Source organism: Quercus robur, chromosome 1 (assembly GCF_932294415.1).
Source record: "Quercus robur chromosome 1, dhQueRobu3.1, whole genome shotgun sequence".
NCBI lineage: Eukaryota > Viridiplantae > Streptophyta > Magnoliopsida > Fagales > Fagaceae > Quercus > Quercus robur.
Genome location: NC_065534.1, coordinates 38,021,873 through 38,048,100, shown reverse-complemented (window position 1 = coordinate 38,048,100; position 26,228 = coordinate 38,021,873). Strand labels below are relative to the sequence as shown.

Sequence of the window (26,228 nt, the reverse complement as noted above, 5' to 3'; positions counted from 1 at the left end):
GAAACAAACATTATCATGGCACACCTGAGCATTATTCAATTCATACTTAATTTTCATTTGAGAACCATTAGCAGAAACCCATCTTTCAGTAGATTTTTCAAAATATTTTGAGGGAATTAATCCTTCTTGAATACAGTTCATATCTGCACCAGAATCAATCATAGCAATAACAGTGAAATGATAATCAGGAGAAACAACAATTTTAACTTTTGTAAACCATTTTGGAGAAAATAATTTATTAACAAAAGCAAGTTGGGGATTAGTGAAAGTATCAGGAGTACCTTTATCAGAAAGAAGAGCCTGTTGACTGGAATCATTTCCATCACTGTGCTCATTTTGTTCGTTACTGGATTTATTAAGATCTTTATCAAGTTTTAGCATTGTCAATTCTTGTTTGAGATTATGGTTATCACTTTTCATGCTTTTAAATTCATGTTTTAATTCATTTATCTCTTGTTTAACAATATGAATTTCATTTTGGAGATCATTAACAGTTAGATCTTTAGATTTCTTTTTATTAAATCTTTCCAAAGTTTCTTCAAAACTTATGGTTGATTTTGGTTTTTTACCAATTTCATCTCTTATCAAGTTTTTCTTAAACCTATCCAAATATTCTTTCTGGAGTTCAGGGTTTTGAATTTGATTTATTAGCTGAATTATCAATTTTTCATCTTCTTCACTCTTGGTGAGAGCATTAATAACATTGCAACAGGAATCTCTACAACCAATTTTAATATTAGGAGAATTAGAAGAATCATCAGCAGATTGATAGCAAGAATCAGATGAAGAAGAAAAATCATCTTCCAAAGAATCAGACGGGGTGTTTGATTCAAGGATTCTGAATAATTCTTCTTGCACATTATTATCAATGTTTAACATGTTGAACTTGTTTTTTAACTTACCAGGTTTTTCTTTACAGTCTCTACTAAAGTGTCCAGGTTTACCACAGTTAAAGCATTTACCTTTACTTGGTCTTTGTTTAACATGTTTTTTAGAAACATTTTTCTTCTTAGCATAGAAATCATTAGGTTTAATAAAGTTATTTCTGTATTTTTTATGGCTTTTATCATGTTTTTTACTTTTTTGCCTAGAAGGAGCAATAGGAGGCAGATCATATTGTTCACAGAAATTTCCCATTTCATATTTAGCTTTTCTTTTATTCTTTAATTTGTGTTTTAACAATTTTTCATCATTGCACATATTAATACCAAGTTTTTTAATAGTACTGAAAATATCACCATAAGTTAAATTATCATAATCAATAGAATCATTTTTACCCATTAATTCTTGTTTTACCTTATGAGCAAAGATAGGAGGCAGACCGTCAATAAACTTTTCTTTCCAATAAGGCTTATGGCAATCTTTCCGGAGCATCACCCTTGAAGTAAAAACATCTTGATACCATCTGTAATCAGACATAGTTGGACAACTCAAATTATTCAAATAATCAGAAACACGGGATGAAATATTAGATGGAGTACCAACAAAATGTTTGAGAATGGTATAGATCAAGGTATTAACACCATCAGGAATACCACGACCAATACTTTCATCAAAAATAGGCAAACCTTCATCATTCTTTTTAACAGCATGTTTAATAGACTCTTTGGATTCTTCAGTGATGTATGAATCCCATCATCCACGAAGAGTACCAGAAAAACCAGTAAGAAGCAAGTTAACAATTTCAGGTTGATCAAGATCATGGTTGTTTTGATAAGTAATACCAACCATAGACATGTGACTCATTTTATTAATGATTTCCTGTTCAGACAAACCATCAATATTCCATTCATAGAGCTTATCAGCAGAGACAGAAAACTGTGTTTGAAAAGATCTCTCTTCAAACTGCATATCAGGAGGAGTAGGTTTTGGATACCAATTTTTTGTAAAAGACATGGGTTTGGAGTTCCCAACAAATCTTTTAATTTCTGGGAAATCATCATCAAAAATTCTTTTTGCAGGAACAGAAGAAACAGTATCAGAATCTGTATTTTCTTCAGAAACAATTTCTTTTTTGGAAATAGTTCGAGCAGTTGGAGTACTTGTAGAAGTACTAGTACCCTCAGTTTTAATCTTTAGATTAGAAAGCATTTTGTCAAGAATTTCAAGAGTCTTGGACTGAGAAGTTTTAAACATAACCTTTTCTCTTTGACTGGGTAAATCAATCAAAGGTTTCTCAGTTTTAACAGGAACAGATTTTTCAGAAACAGAAACAGATTTTTCAACAAATTTTTCTTCAATACGGTCAAGCTGTTGACCAATAATATGCAAAGATTGATTAGTAAAATTGTTTTGTTCAATAAGGCTAACAATAGGAGTTTGATCATCAGCAATTTTGAAAGGAGAGGCCTTCACTTCCTCTTTTGTCACTTCATCTTTTTTAGTAGTTATCAAAATTGAATCAAGAGGAGGATGACTAGATTTAACAATGGTTTTATCAATCTTAACAAAAGTTGATTTCTTTATCACATATAAATGTTGTTTTGAAACCTCATTATTTGGAACATAATGGTTTTCAAGAAAATCAAAAAACAAAATATGTTTTTTCAATTGATTCATCATTTCCAACCATTTTCTTTTAACACGGTTTTTATCAGCCTGAGCAAAATTATCTTGGAAATATTTTCTCTTGGTTTTGTTTGAAGCAAGCATAAACTCATTGTACAAAGAATCCCAATCAATTTCAAAATCATCGTTTAAAACAGTCAAAACTCTTAATTGATTTTGGTAAACAGGAGGAGTTTCAATAGGAGAATCAAAATCAGATGGAGTAACAGAAACAATGTCTTCCTCATCTTCATTAGCAGTTTTACTAAATGGAGTGAAAGTTTCAGGTTTAGTTGAATAATAAACATAGCTAATTTGGGATTTATCACTTGAAATACCTTTTAACTTTAAATCAGAGGATGTTTCCAAATTCTTTTTCAAAAATTCATTGATCTCGCGATCTCTTTTTGAAATGCTTTCAGATCCAGCAAAGGAATGTCTTCCTTCGTTGATCCTCAAAGGTGGATTGTTTTGAAAACTTATTTTAACAGTATCATCAAGATATTGTTGAATATGGGTGAGATCAAGCTCATCAAAAATGGGTTTAGCAGGAGGGGTTTCTTGTTCTAACAACCAATCCTTAGGAAGTTTAACATCTTGCCATTGAATCATTTTTGGAACTTGGATTTTAGCATCAGGAGTTGAACATTGAATTAACATGGTTTTACCTGAAGGTTCTCTAGGCATTATAGCACAAGGATTCATTTGAGTACCCATTAGTTTGTAATAAATGCGATAGATCAAAGCAAAAGGCTTACTACCCTCTTCCATGTGATATCCAGATGAAGCAATATTCAAAGTTAAAGCTTTAACAATATTAGGATCATCCAAAGCAAGAGTAAGATCAGGATAACAGTTAAAATAAACAGGACCATCATACAAAGAAGCAGTGATCATACCAAGAATGCTATCTTTAAAAATCTTAAATCTAGCATCTCTTAAACACATGAGAACAGAAGCATTAATACCCTTTCGGGTAAGTGGTTTAATAGCAACTTGAACCATACCAATATGCAAATAACTGAATTTTTTAACAGCAAGGAAGTCATTAATATTCTTTTTAGTAAACAAACAGCATTTTTCATGAATTCTCGAAATAGAGAAAATTTGTTCAACAGTTCTAGCTTTGTAAGCAGAATGAAAAGCACTTTCAACAAAACTAGTTTTATAAATGGTTTTAGTATCAACTTTAGGAATAGTCCATTTACGAAAATCAGGGATCACCTCATTATCATCAATAGTGTGATCTTCTTCATTTACAATATCAGGAGGACAACTAGTCCTGGAGCTGATAGAGGAGTTGGATCTCCACAACTTATCCATACTAACCTAGGTTCAACACTCAGTTATCATGTTTTTCTCACAACCGTTGCATTTCGTAACACATACCCTAACCAACCTTATACCTCTCATGCCCTACACGCCCTCTCTTGGCTCAAACGGGCCTTACAGCTAGGTTCTAGGACTTCACTTTACGACTAGGGTGGCGCCAACGACGGTAAGAAGGGAACACAACAACGGAATATCAAGCGTTCGGGTAGACACAGACAAGAGACAAAGAACACAACCACACTACCACCGGCCAGAAAGGAGTGGCTCTGATACCATAAATATATATATATATATATATATATATATAAAATATTAGGTTTATATTCAAAGTGGTCAAAGCCAAAGAAAATAATAATTAATATTGTTGACATGACATTTAATTATATATCATACTCCCTAATTAGAATGTTTTCCCCCTACCACATGATATAAATATGAGGAGGTCAATAGTTAGTTTGAGTAAAATGTTTCCTATTTTGTTTTGTTGAGCAAATTGCATGTGATGCCTCATATTGATTTAGTGTGTATTGTGGTAAGTGTCATATTGGGCATAAACTAGGTTGATCTAGGCTTTATTGAAAACTATAAGGGGCCTCATTTGTGATTAGACTAATCCTTTTGGAGTATAGTGCGGTCTGCACAGATATGACTAGCGTTTTTCCTTAAGTCATTAATTAGCAGCTAGAAAAAGTCTCAATTATGACTAGCTTAGTCCTTTTGTGGTATAACGCAAAATCTGCAGATGTGACTAGTACTTTTCCTTAAGCCGTTACACGAATGATAAATGTTTTGGAGTAAGACTGATTCTTATGTATTACTTTATCACAGATCTCATTACAGCTTTTTGCAGGAAGTTCATTTTAGATTATTACTATAGTTTCGTATGATCAAATATATAGGTTATTATTTTGCCATCATGGTCTACCCTTCTTTTTGGCCATTTAGGTTATTATAGGGTTGTAAGTGAATTCATCCAGTTATAAATAACTTGGATTTAGTTGAGAAAAATATTTGTTTATATTCATTTATTTAGCAAACAAGTCAAGTTCAAACCCTATGTTTAGGCTCAAATATTATATGAGTTAAGTTCAAATATAATAAACTTAAACTATTGGAATATGGTAAATTTAATTATTTAACCAATACTTCTAACAATCTCCCTTATTTGTGTGCTCAACCTCTCTTTCAATAGGTGAGGCCTAACTCATGGGATTTGAAATAGGAGGTGGAGTGGAAGAGATAGGGATCAAACTCAAGATCTTCTGCTTTGATATAATGTTACCGATTGTTCCAAAAGTTTAAGAAATTGAGATATTATAAATTTAATTATTTAACTAATATTTCTAGCAAAAGTATATAATATTATATATCTACATGTATATATGCATATAGACTTGAAATTGGATTAAGTAAGTTTATAAATATGTTTATAAGATATCAAAATATTATTTGTAATTTATTGACGATATAAATAGATAATTTTTTTATAGTATATATAATCTTTAACAATATAAAGTTTGTGAATCTAATTTTCATAAGTTCTTAAGAAATAATTCAGATAATATAATTTAAACTGTAATTTATTTATTTATTTATTATTAGCATATTTTTAAGGGGTAAAAAAAATTTAGCCTTTGTATTTTTTTTTATTATTGGGTCCAACTCCCCTTCCATTCTCCCCTTGGCAAATAAAATATCTAAAAGCCCATGTCAAATGGACATTAATGTTGTCTCTCTTCCTCTTCCCAAAATCATTTTCTTCTCTTCTTAGCCCCTCTCAACCTTTTTCCTTCTCTTTGCAACTCCATAGCCGTCACTTGAGCCTTTTTCTTAATAAAATAAAAATCCCTGTCTTCAAAGAGAACCAAAAATAGCTCTCTCTCTCTCAAAATTAATTGTATGAAATTATTTGTATGAGTCATATTTAAGATAAATAATTTAATTTAATTTTACATATATTATGTTTTATATGAAATTAATGTGAAAAAATCTATTTTAGTTTGATTTTAAGTTATTTTGTCTTTATGTGCAAACTAAGATTATTGGGTAAATCTATTGTAAAATAATTGTTTACTGATTATAAATAAAATATAAAAAAAAGTAAGTGAAAATCTCACAAATAAATAAGAAATTATATCCATCAAAATTATTGTATTTTAAGTCTAAAATTGTATTTTCATTTGACACTATTGCAAGTATTGTTTTTCCCCCCTCTTGAGTTCAACACGATAGGAGAAGTTTAGAAATTATTTATTGATTTTGGAATCCCACATATACTAATTATCTTAAAAATATGTCCCACATTGAAAAGAAAAGAAAATAAATAGGTGTGCCTCTTTTTATAAAAAGAGTAGTGGTGTGGCTTTGTTGTATGTGTAAGAGTTGGAAACAAAGTTTGTTTTATGAGAGAGGCAGAAGTGTTCAGATTTTATATTTTGAAATTTCAAATTTTGGATTTTATCTCTTGAAGTTTAGGGATGTTTAGATTTTACACCCTGATGTTTTAGAATTTGGATTTTACCCCCTAAATTTTAGCTGTGTTTGGATTTTACTTTTTAAAGTTTGGGGGTGTTTGGATTTTACACTCTAAAGTTTCAAAAACTTTAAAGGGTAAAATCCAAACAACCCCAAACTTTAGGAGGTAAAATCTAAATTTCAAAACTTTAAGGTGTAAAACCCAAACAATCCCAAAACATCAAGGGGTAAAATTCAAATTCTGAAATTTCAGAGTGTAAAATTCAAACACCCCCAAACTTTAGGGGTACAATTTGCAATTTACTGTTTTTTTTTTCTTAAATAAGTATTTATCCTTTCGGTCCCCCTCTCCTAAAATTTCTTAAGCATTCAATTTTTTTTCCCTAAAAAAAGCTTTCTTAGGTTGGTTCCTTTTGTTAATTATGTCATTTTACACCTTTTATGAACTATGTCATTTTTATTTCAAGATAGCTCATTATATCTAATTGGTTGGTTAGATTTTGAGACAAGCGTTGCTCCATGCTCAAAAATTATTGACGTTTGTCCTTTTTTTTTTTTTTTTTTTTTTCCTTTTGTTGTTGTTGTTGATGATGATTTTTGATAAGCAGAAGGGATAAATTCTATATTATCATTTATCCATGTAAAGAGTCTAATAACTATTATCCTATTTCAAACTAATCTTTTATGGCACACACGAAGAAATAAGGAGAGAAGCGAAAATTAGTATAAGAGAAAGAAATTGGGATAAATTATCCCTGTAAATCTACGTCTATTTTGAAGACCAAAAAATAGCAAAAGAGGCTCATCACATGCGCTTCGCACGTGATAATTTCAAAGCTACATGCTTTAATTGGGTTACAATATTATTGGTGATAAATTAATTGGACATTCAAATACACACATATTTTGTTACGGGCTGGGGTGGTGCTTGGGCTAAGTTGAAGATGCTGCAACAAAGCAAATAAACATTAGTAGTTAGTTTACTATGTATGTTTTGGTGACTATCAACAGGGGCGACTTGATGCATTTTGGAGCCTAAGGCGTAAATTGATTATCTTGTTTTAATTGCAAAATTATTATTAATTAACATGAACTATGTTGATTTTTTTTCTTTTTTTAGAAATTTTATAGACAGAAAAAATTTGACAAAATTTTTCGTACTTGTTGATGTGGTAGATTGATAGTGGTAAGTTGGTAAGTAAAAGAGTGGCATTAGTGGTAGACTTAGATGAAAGCTAATAAAAGTTTGCTAACTAAATTTTTATTATTATTCTTAATTTTTTTTAGAAGTACAACATTCACTATATTTTTTACAACAAATCCTAAGTTTTAAGTTGCTTTTTGTTTTTTATTTGAAAATATCACTATAATTATTTTTTTGCCATCAATAACAGGCTGTAACAACTTGTTACTTAGCATTAGTTGTAAAAGTATTGTGAAAAATATTGTGGACGTTGCATTTTTCTCTAATTTTTTTTTTTATGTTGTAAAAAAATATTATTTTATTTATTGATTATAAATAACCTTATTGTTTAAAATTTGGGGGCATTTTTTTTACTTGGGGCCTAAGGCGACCGCATCTCTTGCTCCACCATTCAACCGGCCCTGACTATCAAACATCATTAGGTAGGATTGCAATTATCTCGTTATCATTTGTTTTAAGCTTATCATTATCTCTTATTTGAGATTCATTTTAGACTTTGTAAGGCTATATAAAGCCTATGATTAATAATAGCAATCTATAACTTTTATAGGAAAAATTATTAGCAATAATGCTATTTGGAAGATTTTGTTTATCCTCGAAACTAGTGGCTGACTCATGTGATGCATCAAATAGTTAGCAAATGTTAAATGTTTTCACTTTGTTCAATGCTACAATTAGCAATATATAGAGACAAAGGATCGAAGGAGAAAATATGGTTTTGGATGACAAATAAAGGCAAACCAGTCACTCTTTTATTATCATCCTTTTTTTTTTTTTTTTTTTGGAAGGAAAATCATTATCATCTTATAAACAAGGAACAGTTTATTATATTATTCATATCATAACAATTTTACCCAAAAAAAAAAAAAATACATTAGGTGCAAATTGATGATAACCTTAAATATATATATATATATATATATATATATATATATATATAATCTGAATAATAATATCTCTCATGCAATCTATAATTAGTTTAAAAAGAAATTCAACCTATATATACACATAGGTTGAAACTCTCTCAAAAAAAAAAAAAAAAAAATATATATATATATATATATATATATATATCAAATCTGAATAATAATATCTCTCATGTAATCTATAATTAGTTTAAAAAGAAATTTGACTTATTGAAAAAAATCAAAAATCAAAATCAAAAGAAGAAATTGGACTTATGCTATTGATAAAAACACTACAAAAAAAGTCAAGTTGGGTGTAAAGTAATTGTAAATAAAGAGTTTCGTATAGACATATATACAGACAAACTATTAAAAAATAGTACGAAACTTTTATTCTTACTTTTAAAATGATAAGATTCATTTTAGACTTTGAAAGGGTAAATAAAGCCTATGATTAATAATAGCAATCTATAAATTTTATAGGAAAAATTATTAGTAATAATGTTATTTGGAAGGTATGGTTTTTCCTCAAAATTAGTAATTAATCCGTGCGATGCATATTGGATAGTTAGCAAATGTTAAAATGTCTTCATATTGTTCAATGCTACAACTACAATTTGTAATATACTAATATATAGAGAGGAAGGAGGAAGTATGATTTTGGGTGACAAATAAAGGCAAGCTGGTCACTCTTTTATTATCATTTTTTTTTTTTTTTTGGAGAGAAAATCATTATCATCTTATAAACAAAGCAAAGTATACTATATTATTCATATCATTACAATTTTACTCAAAAACAAATTACATTAAGTGCAACTTGATGATAACCTTATTATATGCATACAATTATATATATATATATATATATATATATAAAATTTTGAATAATAATATCTATCTCATGGAATCTTTAATTAGTTTAAAAAGAAATTGGACTTATGCTATAGAGAAAAAGACTACAAAAAAGTCAAGTTAGGTATAAAGTAACTGTAAATAAAGAGTTTTGTATAGACATATATAGGGATAGACTATTAAAAAAAAAAAAAAACACAAAACTTTTGTTCTTACTTTTAAAAAGATGAAGTTCACGGATTTGTGGTAGTATTAAATATCAATCATCAAACACTTAACTTTAAAACTTTAATTTGAGAAACATAGAAAAAAAAAAAAAGGAATGAAAAAGAAAAAGAAAATATAAAGAAACCAAATAGGAGAGAGAAAGAAGGGGATCCGGAATATATATATATATATATATATATATATATATATATGTTAGCATCGATCATAAAGCGGATGCTATGGAATCAACATCTACTATCAATTAAAACACATTATTACAACTCACCTTCGTCTTAGTTTGCCTTAACATAAGTGTCCATTATGTCTATGGATGTATCCAGTCCCTAGATTCCAAACCCTTTTGGTGGTGCATCTTCTTCTGGTCCTATTGGTGATCTGCTCCTTCTGATGGGAGTGATGACGAGTGATCCCTTTGTGTATCATGAAAAAAGGGGAAGATGTTTTGTTTGGGGGGAGAAAAAGCTGTTTATCTATGCTTTAACTTTTGCTTAGTTTCTTAGTTTCTTTGCTTAAGCTTAAAACATTTGCTTTGTGTATAATTTGGGTTATTTACCTTTTAATATTTTGGCTTGGAAACAATATGTTTCTTTGAGTATGGTTGTTTAAACTATCTAGTTCAAGTTTTCACAATTGGTATCAAGCAAATTATGTTGATTCACATGCTTTTAATCAATGCTAATTGTAGTATTTTTTTTATTATTATTATAGCATTGTGATTATTTAGCATATGTTTATGTTTCCACACACACATGCGTTTATACTTTGTTTTAGCGTTTCAAGAAAGACAGGTATTCTCTATACACATGACATACATTCATCTTCTTGCAGCTTTCTAGAAGTATGTTGAGTTTGTTGGGATGTGTATTTTTTTGGGTTAATGTAATTGAGTTTTTGATGTATTGTGGTTTTGTGATTGCCATAGATGGAGATTGTAGAGAGTCCATAATTTTAGGTTATTGGCAACCATGAACAAATGTAACCTATTAGAACTTAGTTTGTCTAGTTGATTAGTGTTGAATTAATACTAGGATCAAGACAAATCAAGTTTAGGGCAGTTGAAGACTCAAGATTATAGAAAATTGCACTGCTGGAAGACTACATTTTGACTGTAGCTTGACAAGTCGAAAGTCACTTATCTTGACTAGTCGAACTTCACATCTTGACAGATCAAGATTCATGCTGATTGGAATTTTAGCTTTCTCTCATAGCCATTTGATATAGGGTTTTGATGGATCTTGAGTATATATAAATACATACCCGAAAGCACGTTTTTGAAAAAACAAGAGTGTAGTGTTCTTTACACAAATCTAGAAAATTTCCAAACCCTTTTGAAACTTCAATTGGAGACTACAGTTGCACACATTAGATCCAGTTACTTAGCAAAGTTATAGCATTCAGTTAACCACAGTTGCTAATCCAAATTTTTGAGTGGAGATCTTGGAGTCATGGATAAGGGAGTTCGTGTGCAAAAATCCATTATAAAAGAGTTCGTGAATTTGGAGTTACGTGTGGTCATGCTAGTAAGTACAACATGAGGTAGTAGTAGATTTAGAGTTAAGTATATTATATAAATTTAATTTCTATTAATAGATATGTTGCCTTGAGAATTGTTTAGGTTAAATTTTGCCAAGGGTTTTTACTATGAAACAACAGTTTCATTGATTTTCCTAGATTATCATTTTGTGTCTTATGTGATCTAAATCTGTGTGATGTTTAATTGATTCAGATCTAATGCAAAAGTAATTTAATTTATTATTTGACTAAGATTTGATAAAACTCGAGACAACTGGGGTCTAAAACAATAACTATTAATAATGGATTTTGATTACATCATGTTATTCAAATTTGTGATGCTTACTTTTTTTTTTTTTTTTAACATTTATTTCACAACATTTTTTTACTCGTAGGTGTTATTCTTATTGTGGTATCAACTAAGCTCATTTTAACTTGGCAAAGGAAAATCAATGGGTGGGGACAGAATAAAAAATGTAAAATGTGATTACTTTTCTGACCCACGGAAATAATATAAAAAAGACAAAATTTAACTACAAAATTGGTTGTAGCCTAAAGATACAACCTTACTTAATATCTTTTTATTGGAGGTGAATTTTGAGAATTAAACCATTGGATTACATCTTCTTCTTATATCCTCTTTGCTTGTAAAATTTCTAGAAAATTAAAAATTAATAGCTATGTTATCATCAATAAATTGTTTAAATTGCTAATTTTTATAGTTTAAAATTATGTATAAAATATAAGAGTATAGATCATGTAGTATATAATATTTGATTAACATAAAATTTGACATGCGTATTAAAAGTGTAAAAATAATACAATTCAACGGTTAGATTTTCAAAATATGTAGTAATATTTATTTTATTGAATAAGGTTGTAGACTTAGGTTACAATCAATTTTATAACTAGATTTTGTCCATATAAAAAATAGTGCATATGAGAGTTGAGTGCTTGAGTTAATTATCAACTACTTAGGCTAGAGCTAGCCTCTTTCACTAATAGAAAAGGTTAATTTTACATAGTTGGGGAATCTTTGAAAGTGTAGTTAAAATAAAGCTAATTTAGAAACATTATTTGTTACAAAGATGATACGTAAGCGGATAATGACCAAAGTCATACTTAAAAAAAAGGATGTTTGGAAGAAGAATTGAAACTCTAAAACAAACAATGGATTTGCTTATTTTGTTTTGTTTTGTTTTGTTTTGTTTTGTTTTTTTTTAGTTTTTTTAGTTTTTTTTTTTTAATTTCTTCTCCGGATATGGAGTTGCACAGCAATCAACTCAGCGTGCTAGAAATCTAGATTCCGTGAACTGTGAACCACAGTAACATTCTTTGATTTAGACATTAACCTGTAATTTATGATACTTTTGCCTAATTGAATGGACAGTAGCCCCCCGTTTACCTAATTCTGTTCCTATTTTTTTTGCTGAATACCTAATTCTGTTCCTAAGAACTTGCCAATGCCAAACCTTTTATCTTAATATGATCTTGGAATCTAGGATGAATTTTTTAATCCAACTTAAAAAAATATTTACAGAAACTTGTGGAACATGTATGACCCACCTGTTCTACAAATTGTTTCTTTGCCGTGTAAATTTCTGCCAAGATATGAAGTCATAATTTTACGCCACAGTTGGACATACGAATGAAATTGCCCCCCAAAAAAAAAAAACCCTCAAAGTCAAGGAGTAGGATCTATATATATATATATATGCATAATTTTTAACTTGTAGGGGAAATTGATGTTGAAATGGATTTGAATCAATCCATATGTTGCACACTTGATAATAACAAAACTAATAAAAACCTGAAATTAATGACAGCCCTTTAATTTAACCCTAATCTCTCTCACTATTCAAATTTCATTCCTGATAAACCCAGGGGACCCCTTTATCTTTTTATCTCGAGTAAAGTCTAATTTAAGCTTGTAAAGTGACATGAATTGTGGATAAATTGGCTCTGAAGTGATGGGCTATTATTAGTCTGGAGTCTGGAGTATGCACACGTGAGTGTAATATGCTTTCGGTATGGTAAACTGTACGGTCGTGGATATATATGTTTAGTTCAGTCATCTATTTCTTATGCCCAAAGGGGTTTACTCATCTCATCTGTTCATTATTATTATTAATTTTTTTTTAATTTGTATGAAAAATTATTGTTTGTATTGCGCAGATAAGATACTCAGAAAATTTGGATTATACGTGGGGTGGGGTAGGGGGTAATCCAAATTCGAAACCACCACTCTCTTTTTTTTTTTTAAAAGGTGCCGGTCAAACAAAATACTGCATTTAGAGAAACAAAATACTACAATTTGATTCTTCAAACTAACAACTAAACCAATTATTTCAGTCAAAACAGCTCAGAAATTGGTCTCATTACTCTACATGTATTTTCTGCTTGTTTTTCACTTCATTGGTAGGGAACGCATCATTGTAGTGTTTAGCACATACCATATAATCGCTATCATTTTCTTCGTTATCAAATACTAGTTGTTTATATTTATAAGTAACACCATAGCTAAATATAATGTTATAAATTACCCCGTCTTATATCAAATGACGAATCACATATTTTGTAGGGAAAGGAAAAAAATGTAGAAGTCTTTTTTGTACTGTGCATTGTTTTTTCACCAATTCCATGTGCCAAAAGTCACCGATCAGATGTCAGCAACGCTGACATAATCTATTGGCCCTCCATCCTAGTAACTGACACGTTGATGGTTGAAATCAGTATGTACAAAATTGTTTAGTCAATTTAAAAAAGCTCAGCTGACTCAGCTTCAACACCAGCAAAACGGATAAACCTTGCCGTGAAAATTGGAGCATTGGATCTTCATTTTAAGAAAAGAAGAGAAAAGAAGCAGAATTTTTTTTTGGATTGAAGAAAAAACAAAAAAACAGCTAATTATACCACAACACGTGGTACAAACGAAGACGATAATTGGAAGTGGGTCCCGGTGGAAAGCACCAAAGGTCCAAAAATAAATGGGGGAAGGAAAGCAATTAAAAACGGTGTCGTTTGGAGTGAGCTGGTTGAGCTATTTTGAGAGATCCTGCCCCTATAAATAGGTGGCTTGTGATGCGGTGAAACTTACTCCTTCAACCATAAATAATACGTGTTATATTTTCTCTCATATCCTCTTGCTTTCTTGGCTTCTCTTCTCTCCTTTTCCTTTCTTCCAATTTCTTTTTGTTGAACTCAATATGTGTGGGATACTTGCTGTTCTTGGATGCTCAGATGACTCTCAGGCCAAAAGAGTTCGAGTCCTCGAGCTTTCACGCAGGCAAAATATTTGTTCCTTAACTTTACATATACATATATTTTTCTCCTTGACTTTCTTATAACATGTTCTACACGTTAATGGTTCTTATATATTAAGATAAACACAACATAAAAGTACTTGTTTTCCAACTTCTTTTGAGACTTTCAAGTGCAATCTAGATAAGGGTGTGAAGTTTGTATGTGAAACTTAATACTTCGACTCTAGAGATTTTGTTTGTTATTGAGAACTCCAATTTTCCTAGGCAAGCCCTTTAAATTTAATTGGTTCTTTAGTTTTGCTATAGCTTTTAATTTGAGTTCATAAAAATATATTCTAGCTTAACCTCCTGTTCCATGTCACTTTCAGGGCTCTGATCAACTAGATGTAGTATGGAATATGGATACACCTGAACGTAACATAATATTGGCAACATATGGGAGGAAAAGCCAAATATTTATTACATATTTGAAAAGATAGGGGAGAAAAAAAAAAAAAAAGCCCCATAGTTATCTCAAAATATTGCTCCAAAGGCGAATATTGTGTCGGTGTTACAACTAATTACAATCCCTGCAATAATTTTATCCATGAACTTTTGATCGTGACCAGACCATGATGGTATGGTCTACCCTCGGAGAAAGTTTTCACTGATTTGGGAAAATTTTGATTGAGCAAATTTCCTAGTGTCCATTAACTTTGTTGTCATATGGGGCACCTATGTTTAATATATATATATTTTACTTTTATGGGGATAAGTGTGTTAAATTAAATATTCATTAGATTAGATTAGCATCTAATAATGGTAAATCATGTGGGATGCGGGTCCATGACAGAGTGCAATGATTAATATAGACATAGTAACTTATGGTAAAAAAGATATTCAGCCAAAAAAAAAAAACTTGTGGTAAAAGATGATTAGTCACTTTTTGGGTTGTACGAGAGGGAAAGATGAAAGTATTATTCCAGTTTGAAATGATCTTTGTTTTTGTTTTTTGTCCTTTAATAGATTGAAGCATCGTGGCCCAGACTGGAGTGGTCTGTACCAACACGGTGATTGCTATTTGGCTCATCAACGCCTCGCAATTATTGACCCCGCCTCCGGTGATCAACCTCTCTTCAATGAGGACAAGTCAATTGTTGTGACGGTATGTGCTTTCTGACTGTCCCTTTCATAGCTGTTGTGTTTTGGCCCTTTTCATAAATTATAAAAATTGAATGATGTTAGGATATTGCAAATTTTACTGCTGCAATTATTTTGTTAAAAAAGTGTATCAACTGGTCGGGCACTTTCCGTGCCAAATTCATTGACAACTTAATACAACCTTTGTAACTATTTTGTAAAAGAATAAATATGTTATTACCATGCATTTTTTTTTTTCTTTTAAATTTTGTTTGCATTGGTAGGTAATAATGGAGTATGAATTATATCGTTCTATAGTTAGATCAATTTAATCTATATTCAATAGGTTTTTTTTTTTTTTTTTTTTTTTTTTTTTTTTTATATATATATAAAAAAAAAACCCCTTTGTTTTTAGTTTTATTTGCGAAATTGATGAAGTTTTTATTGAACATCAGGTCAATGGTGAAATTTACAATCATGAAGATCTGAGGAAGCGATTGCCAAATCACACGTTTCGCACAGGCAGTGATTGCGATGTCATTGCCCACCTGGTGGGTGGCTTAACCTTGGCATATCAAATCATTTCGATTGATCATGTGAAACATGTTTTTTTTAAAAAAAAAAAAAATACATATGAATGATAGTTTCATGTTGAATTATGACCTATGACATTAGTTCTTGTTTTACAAATATTAACAGTCTTCCTTAATCTGTGTATGTAGTATGAGGAATATGGGGAAAATTTTGTGGACATGTTGGATGGAATGTTTTCTTTTGTATTACTGGATACACGCGACAACAGCTTCATTGTTGCCCGTGATGCTATTGGGATCACTTCCCTCTATATTGGTTGGGGCCTTGATGGTAATATTTTAAAACGGTTCTGGTTTATGAGCACAGTCATGGTCATAGATATAGATATATCTATGTTCTGTTCTGTGCACAATTTCGAATTGAATTGAACTTGATGTTAGTAACTTCAATTTTATCCTCCTACTATGCTATATTTTCAGGCTCCATTTGGATATCGTCAGAACTTAAAGGATTGAACGATGACTGTGAGCATTTTGAGTGCTTTCCACCTGGTCACTTGTACTCCAGCAAATTAGGTGGACTAAAGCAATGGTATAATCCTCTTTGGTTCTCTGAGGCTATTCCATCTACCCCATATGATCCACTTGTGCTCAGACGTGCTTTTGAAAATGTGAGAAACGCGAATTCTTCTTGTCCTAGAGGGTTGGAGATTTTAGTTTGCAAAATCTAGAAAGCAAGCAGGAACTTTTGTAATTTTAGCTGATTTTTCTGTGTACAATTTAATATGTTCAGGCTGTGATCAAGAGGCTGATGACTGATGTACCTTTTGGGGTTCTTCTCTCTGGGGGTCTGGATTCATCGTTGGTTGCCTCTATCACAGCTCGCCACTTGGCTGGAACAAAGGCTGCCAAGCAATGGGGAACACAACTCCATTCTTTTTGTGTGGGCCTGGAGGTGAGTTCTAAATTTTATTAATGAAAAATTTTAGTGCAGCACTCAAGAAGCTTCTCTTAATTTCATATTGATCCATCTTTCTCATGATCAGGGTTCACCAGATTTGAAGGCTGCAAAAGAAGTTTCAGATTATTTGGGTACTGTTCATCATGAATTTCATTTTACTGTTCAGGTACTAATTCGAAATTAGTGTTTTATGCTCAAGAGTTTGACCTTATGTTAATGACTATGCAAAAATGTAAACCTCTTGTCTGTTGAATTGTGGCAGGATGGCATTGATGCCATTGAAGAAGTCATCTACCATATTGAAACATATGATGTAACGACCATTAGAGCAAGCACCCCTATGTTTCTTATGGCACGTAAAATTAAATCATTAGGGGTGAAGATGGTGATTTCTGGTGAAGGTTCAGATGAGATATTTGGTGGGTATTTGTACTTCCACAAGGCACCCAACAAGGAAGAGTTCCACCAGGAAACATGCCGAAAGGTACTACAACCTGTTATTCTGCATAGATTACCGCTCCACGTGATTGTATTGTGAGAGATAATTGGTATCATTTTGTTCTTGTTTGCAGATTAAGGCACTCCACCAGTATGATTGCCTAAGAGCTAATAAATCAACCTCTGCTTGGGGACTCGAAGCTCGAGTCCCTTTCCTAGACAAAGAATTCATTAATGTTGCAATGGCTATTGACCCAGAGTGGAAAATGGTACGGAATTGAGATTCAATAAAATTGGGTTTTGCCTTTTCTATTCTCTTTTTTTTTTTTTTTTAACACGTGAGTTTTACCATACTTCAATCCATCACAGATAAAAAAGGGAGAAGGACGTATTGAGAAATGGGTTCTGAGGAAGGCCTTTGATGACGAAGAGCGTCCCTATCTGCCAAAGGTATTGCATAATGACTTCCCACCTTAATTATTCTTTTGGTAACTACATAACTAACATGTCTTGTTTGATCCCGTGCAGCACATTTTGTACAGGCAGAAAGAACAATTCAGTGATGGAGTTGGATACAGTTGGATTGATGGCCTCAAAGCACATGCTGCTCAACATGTATATTGGCTACTCTATGTTTCTTTTATTCTTTTTCATTTTCAATTGCAAGCTACATGATGTGATAAAACTGCCGTGGTTGATGAATAGTGCTCAACTTGTACTTTCAGGTGACTAATAAGATGATGTTTAATGCTGAACGTATTTACCCACACAACACTCCCAACACAAAAGAAGCCTACTACTACAGGATGATTTTTGAGAGGTTCTTCCCACAGGTGTGACTAAATCAAAGTTATTTTACCCAGCAGATAAATATATTATGTGGATGACATTGTGAACCAACTTGGTTATGCTTACCCTTTTCATTACTCTCTGGATGTAGAACTCAGCTAGGCTGAGTGTCCCTGGTGGAGCAAGTATAGCCTGCAGCACTGCTAAAGCTGTTGAGTGGGATGCTACATGGTCAACCAATCTTGATCCTTCTGGAAGGGCAGCTTTAGGAGTCCACGATTCAGCTTATGACAATCAGGTTCCCTCTGCCAGCAACGGCATACCAGAGATTATTGGTAATGTACCTCTGAAGATGGAAGTTAGCACTCCCGGAGTTGCAATTCAGAGTTAATAGTTCTGATAGGGGACAGGACTATATCCAAATTTGAGGCATAAGTTTAAGCAATTACGAGACTTTGCATACCCTGCTTTACAAAGGGAATACATAATGTTAGGAAAGTATTCTATGGTCTTGTAAAGGTAATGTGTGTTCAATATATTGTACTTTCTCTATCCTAAGACATGCTTTTGAAGTGTGCTATGAATATATTTGAGTTATTTTAAAGAAAAGGAGGGAAATCTTCCTTCTTTTATCTGTGATAAGTGGAATGTTGTGGTTACATTTATCAGTCATTTCTAAATAGGGATGGCAAAAACTCTCCACCTTGTCTTACATGGGTTTTTCCTGACTCGAAAAGACAAGGGGGGAAGGGTGGGTTTTGCTTGCCTCGTCACATCTCACACTACATATTCTGAATGTGTGTGATAAGTTTGAGGTAAATAGCACTGATAAAAGATAATTTTGGTTGCATATGAGGCAACCAACCTCCTGAACGTGTGAGAAAAGGAGAATTAAGATTAATTTCCGCTTGCCTTTTACTTCTTTCCTTGCTATATTAAAATACAGCTTCTTCTGATAGCAATTACAAATGATTACAATTGATAATTCAAATAGTCATAACAATTGGCTAAACAATATCCTAATAACAACCAACTCAATCTCCTAAATAATAGAGAACCAACCTAATCTCCTAAATAATAGGAATTCTTTTGCAATCTATTTGAAGTTTTGAACTAACAGAACATAAACATAGCAGATAAATCTTGTTTATTTAGGGTGTTTGAACAACAGTTTTTAGTGTTTAAACACTAAAAATTGTGAGCCAAAAAAAAAAAAAAAAAAAAAAAAAAACAACAACAACAACAACAACATACCCTTACACATAGAAGAGAAACTTCAAGGTAGATACCAACAAGGTCCTCAAACTAGACCCAATCCCAACAATAGGCCCTTGCGCCCAGAAGACAAAGGGAAGAGTGTGGTTAGAGAGACATTTAGGCTCAATTCTAGAATCCAGTACTTTAAGTGTCAAGGCTTTGGTCATATGGTTGCCTGCCCAATGTCCTAATAAGACTTTGTTGATTGAAGAATTGGATGGAGAGGAAGAGGTAGAAGAAGTATTCTATGTGCCTAACATTGAAGACATTGTAGAAATGGGAGAGGATGATTCCACCCAATTAGCTTGCATTAGAGCCTTACCATCTTTTGATAATCTCAGTGAGGGTAGTCTTGATACTCCTGTAATGAGTGTTGTTAGGTGTACTCTAGCACAGTCCAAAGAAAGTGATGATTGGAAAAGAAATACTATCTTCCAAACCTTTGTTAAGTGTGGAACCACAAATTGCAAAGTTATCATTGACAGTGGAAGTGCATTAATGCAGTTTCTTCTAAACTTGTCTCCCTCTTAGGTTTGAAGTTAGTTGCCCATCCTAAACCCTATAAGGTTTCTTGGGTAGATGATTCATCTATCACCATCAAGTATAGGTGTCTTGTTCCTATTCATATACTCTCATACAAGGCTCAGATTTCATGTGATGTGATTCCAATGGATGTAGGACACATTTTGGGACGACCATGGCTCTATGATTTAGATGTCACTCTTTATGGTTGCTCGAACTCTTGTTCCTTCATGCACAATGGACAAAGGATTAAGCTTAACTGAGTCAAAACTAAGTTTGTTAGTGCAAGTAAGGCTAGAGAAGAGCCCAAAAAGCAAAGTATAAACCTTATTAGTCCAAAAGAACTTGAAAAAGCTGACAATCAAGACTCCATCATCTTTGCTTTGGTTGTTAAGGAAGCTGCACTAGATAGCTTTGAAGAACCAAGAAAAGAAGTACGGTCAGTGCTTCAAGAGTTCTAAGATGTTTTCCCTAAGGAACTCCCAAATCAGTTGCCTTCTATGCGTGATATTCAACATGCCATAGATCTTGTCCCAGGAGCAACACTTCCAAATTTACCCCACTATAGAATGAGCCCTTATCAATATGATGAAATGCCTAAACAAGTGGATGAGCTCTTGCATAAAGGATTTGTGCGTGAAAGCTTAAGCCCATGTGCAGTCCCTGCACTTTTGACCCCAAAGAAAGATGGATCTTAGAGAATGTGTGTGGATAGTCGCGCAATCAATAAGATTATTGTGAAGTATTGTTTTCCTATCCCTAGGTTAGATGATATGTTTGATATGATGTCAGGAGCCACAATCTTTTTGAAGATTGATTTGAAAAGTGGATACCATTAAATTAGGATCCGCCCAGGGGATGAATGGAAGACTGCTTTTAAGACAAAGGATGGTCTATATGAGTGGCTTGTGATGCCCTTTGGTTTATCAAATGCTCCTAGTACTTTTATGAGAATGATGACACAAGGACTAAGGCCTTTCATGGGCAAATTTGTGGTAGTGTACTTTGATGACATCCTCATTTATAGTAAATCAAAGGAGCAACATTTGGATCATCTTAAACAAGTTTTTTCCAATTTGAGGTGAGAAAACTTTTATGCCAACCTAAAGAAATGCTCTTTCTTCACTAATAGTGTCATTTTCTTAGGTTTTGTGGTCTCATCCAAAGGAGTTTTTGCTAACCCACAAAAGGTCAAGACCATAGTGGATTGGCCCAAAGCCAAGCCAAGAACATTCATGAGGTTCGCAGTTTTCATGGGCTTGCAACTTTCTATCGCTGCTTCATACGTGGATTTAGTACAATCATGGCACTAATCACTGATTGTATGAAGCAAGGCAAATTCCAATGGTCAAATGCTACTAGTAAAGCATTTCAAGAAATCAAGAAGAAGATGACAAAAGCATTGGTGATGCGCCTACCAGACTTTGATAAGGTCATTGAAGTGGAATGTGATGCATCTGGTGTAGGCATAGGAGGAGTTCTTAGCCAAGATTGTCACCCTATAGCTTACTTTAGTGAGAAATTAAATGAGGCTAAGAAGAAGTATTCAACATATGACAAAGAACTGTATGTTGTGGTACATGCTTTAAGATATTGGAGCCATTATTTGACACCCCATGAGTTTGTCATTTATTCTGATCATGATGCTCTCTGCCACATCAATTCCCAAAAGAAATTAAATGTCCGGCATGTCACTTAGGTTGAGATTTTGCAAAGATTCTCTTTTGTTTTGAGACATATATCTGGTGTTGAGAATAAGGTAGCTGACGCCTTGAGTCGCTGAGTCACCTTACTTTCTGTGATGAGCATAAAAGTCATAGGGTTTGAGAAGTTGCAAGAGGAGTATGAATCTTGCCCAGATTTTGGAGAAGTATACACTACACTTAGGACTAAGCATCTTTAGGTTGTTGATGATTTTATCCTTCGAGATGGCTACTTATTTAAAGCCAATAAGCTTTGTATTCCCCCGCACATCAGTTAGAAACTTTTTGGTTTAGGAATTGCACGCGGGAGGACTTTCAGGACATTTTGGACGTGATAAGACAATTGAAGAGGTAGAGAGGCAGTTCTATTGGCCAAGTCTTAAGAGGGATGTTGCTAGGATAATTGGTCAGTATTGTCAATGTCAACTAGCTAAGCATTGCAAGCAAAATACTGGCCTTTACATTCCTCTACTAGTTCCACACCGTCCTTGGGAGGATATTAGCATTGGACTTTATACTAGGTCTCCCCGGTCCCCTTAAGAAGTTTGATTCCATCCTTGTAGTGGTAGACCGGTTCTCCAAGATGGCTCACTTTCTTCCATGCTCTAAGACTTTTGATGCATCCAAGGTAGCCATGATTTTCTTTGATTAGATTGTTAAGTTGTATGGGTTACCTAAAACAATTGTGTTAGATAGGGATGTTAAATTCATGAGCTATTTTTGGAAGACCCTTTGGCACATGATGGGAACAAAGTTGAAATTCTCCACAGCATACCATCCTTAAACTAATGGCCAAATTGAGGTTGTCAATAGGAGTTTACGAAATCTTTTGAGGTGTCTCATAGGTGAGAATGGTAGGACTTGGGAATCTATACTCCCTGTAGTCCAATTTGCATATAATAACCCAGTCAATAGGTCCATAGGTATGAATCCATTTGAAGTTGTTCATGGTTATACACCTAGGAGACCTTTAGACCTTCTCCTAATGTCCTCACATGATAGGGTTTCTGTGTTTGCAGTAGAGTTTGCTAGTCACATGCATGAGCTACATAAAGAGATCAACAAACGAATTCATGCTAGTAATCTTAAGTATAAGACTCAGGCTGATTTACATTGACGTCATTTAGACTTTGATGTAAGAGATTATGTTATGATTAGTATAAGGCCTGAACAGTATCCGTCAAGAACCATTAAGAAACTGTAGGCCCGCAGTGTTGGCCCATTCAAGGTATTAAAGAAACTTGGATCTAATGCTTATGTGATTGATATACCTTCAGATTATGGTATTAGTTTTACTTTTAATATTGTTGATTTAATTGCTTTTAAAGGTCCAACAGTTATTCCTTATGACCGTTTTGATGATCCACCCTCTTCTTCTTTGACTAACCCTGTCCCTAGCCCTACACCATCTTGTTTCCAAAAGGCACATAAAGATATTATTGATGTTATTTTGGATGAGCAGTCTCTTTTCACTAGGGATGGAACAATTTAGCACTTCTTGGTTTGCTGGCGAGGACAACCTGATTTTGATTGTTCATGGATCACCAGAGACGAGTTGCAGTAGCTTGATCCCGCTCTTTTGGAGGCTTACTTGGATACACTTGCCACCACCTCATCTATACCTCCTATCATCCGCACATATGAGCATCAATGGAGGTGCCATGCTGACCCAGTGAGCTTGTGGTTTGATGGAGCTTATTCTGATGTTAATTGATCCTTATGAGCTTTACTCGATGGGGTCGAGTTTCTCCCACCCTAGGAGAGTTGGTGCGGGCACCACATGATAACACATTTGTAGAGATTATCTTTATCATTTATGTTATCTTTATTTTTGTTTATCTTTAGTATTGGATTAGTATTTGAGATTGTTAGGATTATTGTATTCGTATTTGAGATTGTTTAGGATTTGTTTAGGAGAGTTTATCTTTATCATTATGATTTCTAGAAGCTGTATATAAAGTTCCAGATGGTTTTTTTTTTTTTTTTTGTATTTTACAGACTATTATTATTATTATTAAAATTATTTGCAGAGATTGCATAGTATTTATTTGGTGGTGATTCCAAACACCTTAGGTGGGAAGCTTAAGGTTCTATGATAGGACTAATCTAGATGGGAAGCCTAGGTTGTCCTACATCAAATGCATTGGGTATGGGTGCTTTTTACTAGAGTGTTTGAGTTACTCCATTGCTCATTTTAGGGTGTTTAAATATTGAATTTAGAAAACTCCTTTTACTAGTTTATAGTTTTCAAACAATGTTGCTTAATGGCACTTTTGAAAATATGTTGAAAACCATGGGGCCCACTTGATTACCAATCTTCAGTTTACAATCAACGTTGCTTAATAACACTTTTGTAAATATGTTGAAAACTATGGGGCCCACTTGATTAGAAAAAACATAAACTTACTTTTCTCACCTCAAATAAAAAAAATATTAAATTGTATTGTACTTGTCAGCTTTTTAAAAATAAAACACACACATACCAAACACCCTTAGAATTCGAATCCTCAGCAACTTGGTAAATTCTGCATGACTTCAATTGTATCAACCACATGGTTTGGCTGTCCAGCTTTGTCTGGTACATAACATTCCCTTATCCTTAAAGGTGAATCTTGTCCTCAAGATTCAAATACGGAAATTGATATTGTAAGTCCATAAACCTCTCCCACATAGCCAGGCGTGGAGCCAGAAATTTTTGTTTTGGAGGGCCAAGTTGCGACACTAACATATTTATCAAGATAACCCTCCACACACACACACTCACACACACACACATATATATACACACATGCTTTTTTATTACACACACACACACACAGATATATATATATATATATATATACACTTTTTTATTTGATAAGTTATATATATACACACACACACCCAACAAAAAAGAAAAGAAAAAAGAGTTAAGTATTTTCAATCAAAATTACATATGATGGCAATTTTTCATGAAATAAAATTTATTTTTACCATTTTCATAGTAAAATTCTTAAAAAGTTTCATTTTCAATACAAATTATCAAATTTTATACTAAAGTACGTTTAAAAAAAAAAAAAAAAAATTCTTTCAGTTGAAATAATGAAATTTTCAAAAACATGAATGGTCCAAAACTTAGAGGAATAAGTTATGTTCCAAACATATTTGAAACTATCTTACTCTAATCAATTATGTGGCAACTAAAGAGACATCTCATGTGTAATTTTTGTGACAAGATGTTTTTAATGAGTCAATGACTTGTTAACCGCCACATAACGAATTGAAAAGGATAGATCCAAATATGTTTGATGCCAAACTTTATCAAATATTTAACAGATATAATAGCACATTTTACAATAAAAAAAATTGCAAAAAAAATAGTTATGTTTTTATAACTATTAGACAATTTTTTTTTTAAGAGTATTTTTTTTTTTTTTGAGAAAATTTTTAAAGAGCATTTCGTAGGATTAATTCAATTATTTGAGAGGACCAACTCTTATTCTTGTAGGCTAAATTTTGAAACATTAAAATAATTATATATGTGTGTATATATATATTTATATATATATTGTTGTGAAATTTTAAAGTACTTGCAAGTGTTCGAATTGTACCAAAGTATAGTTTGACAAGAACGAGGTCGAATCCACAGGTACTTGAATGAACGTAGGAAAATTAATCAAATCTTAATCAAATTAATCCTAATCTAGTTTAATAAAAATTGGTTGTTTGCAATTAAATATACTAAGCAAATAATTAAACTAAGCAAAGATATAATATAAAGCAGTAAAGAGACGTAAACAATTTAGAGAAAGGAATGTTTTGGAATCTACCTTATTAATTCATATTAGCATATATTTATAATCGTTAATTTTTCCCAACCCCTACATGATAATCTAAAAATCAATCTTGCTACCATGGAAAATATTATCATTAAAAATTCTATTTAAATATCTAAACCATGTTCTTCTTTGCTTCTTAAGTATAAAATCAAATCATCGATTGTATCCATTGACAAACAAATCACAAGAAATATCCAATTTTATAATAAAAAAATAATAAACCAAGCATTCAATTAATTAAGATAAATCCTAAATCATGAGAAAAACATGATTGAACTCATATCTAGAATCTCATATTAGTCAATTGATATGAAGCAAGAACAATTTAAATCATTAAAAAACAAATATTGTGGAAAAAATCAAATTACATAAATATTACTAATAATCTTTAACAAGGTTTCATACTCAACCCCAATTATAAATTTAGCTACTCATGGTAATTGAAATAAAAAACAAGAATAAAATACTAAACATTAAACTAGACACATAAAATAGAGAAGGAAATAGTCACAATGCTATCATAGAGAAAAGCTATAGAGAAGCCACATGCGGCACTGACTCTTGCTCCAATTTTTTTTTTTTTGCATCTCAAACCTAGCACTAGCCTCCTCTGAATTTTGCTCTAAAGAGCTTTTAAATAGGTCAAGAAATCTTATTACAAGTTGAATTCCTGTTTGGAGAAAATCCCAGATTTTTAGGCTTCAATTAACTGACGATTTTGGCCCATTTAACTTCAGAATTCGGACTTTTGGTAAACTACAAAGTTGTAG

General features: G+C 32.3%; 1 protein-coding gene across 1 annotated transcript; it reads left to right on the top strand.

Annotated features, from left to right (window-relative positions):
- The first annotated feature begins 14,136 nt into the window (after positions 1–14,136).
- LOC126689096 (asparagine synthetase [glutamine-hydrolyzing] 1) lies at positions 14,137–18,767 on the top strand. Its single transcript, XM_050384144.1, has 13 exons — positions 14,137–14,341; positions 15,324–15,462; positions 15,893–15,988; positions 16,160–16,301; positions 16,451–16,641; positions 16,764–16,925; positions 17,017–17,097; positions 17,194–17,415; positions 17,504–17,638; positions 17,739–17,819; positions 17,898–17,984; positions 18,095–18,202; positions 18,310–18,767. The coding sequence occupies exons 1-13, from the start codon at positions 14,262–14,264 to the stop codon at positions 18,547–18,549; spliced, it is 1,764 nt and encodes a 587-aa protein (XP_050240101.1). The 5' UTR covers positions 14,137–14,261; the 3' UTR covers positions 18,550–18,767.
- Positions 18,768–26,228: the final 7,461 nt, after the last annotated feature.

Bases quoted from the DNA above. Each gene is read 5' to 3' on its own strand.
- LOC126689096 (XM_050384144.1), top strand. From the start codon at position 14,262: ATGTGTGGGATACTTGCTGTTCTTGGATGCTCAGATGACTCTCAGGCC. The intron at 16,302-16,450 runs GTAATATTTTAA...CTATATTTTCAG, and splicing joins TATTGGTTGGGGCCTTGATG to GCTCCATTTGGATATCGTCA. The intron at 16,926-17,016 runs GTGAGTTCTAAA...TCTCATGATCAG, and splicing joins CTTTTTGTGTGGGCCTGGAG to GGTTCACCAGATTTGAAGGC.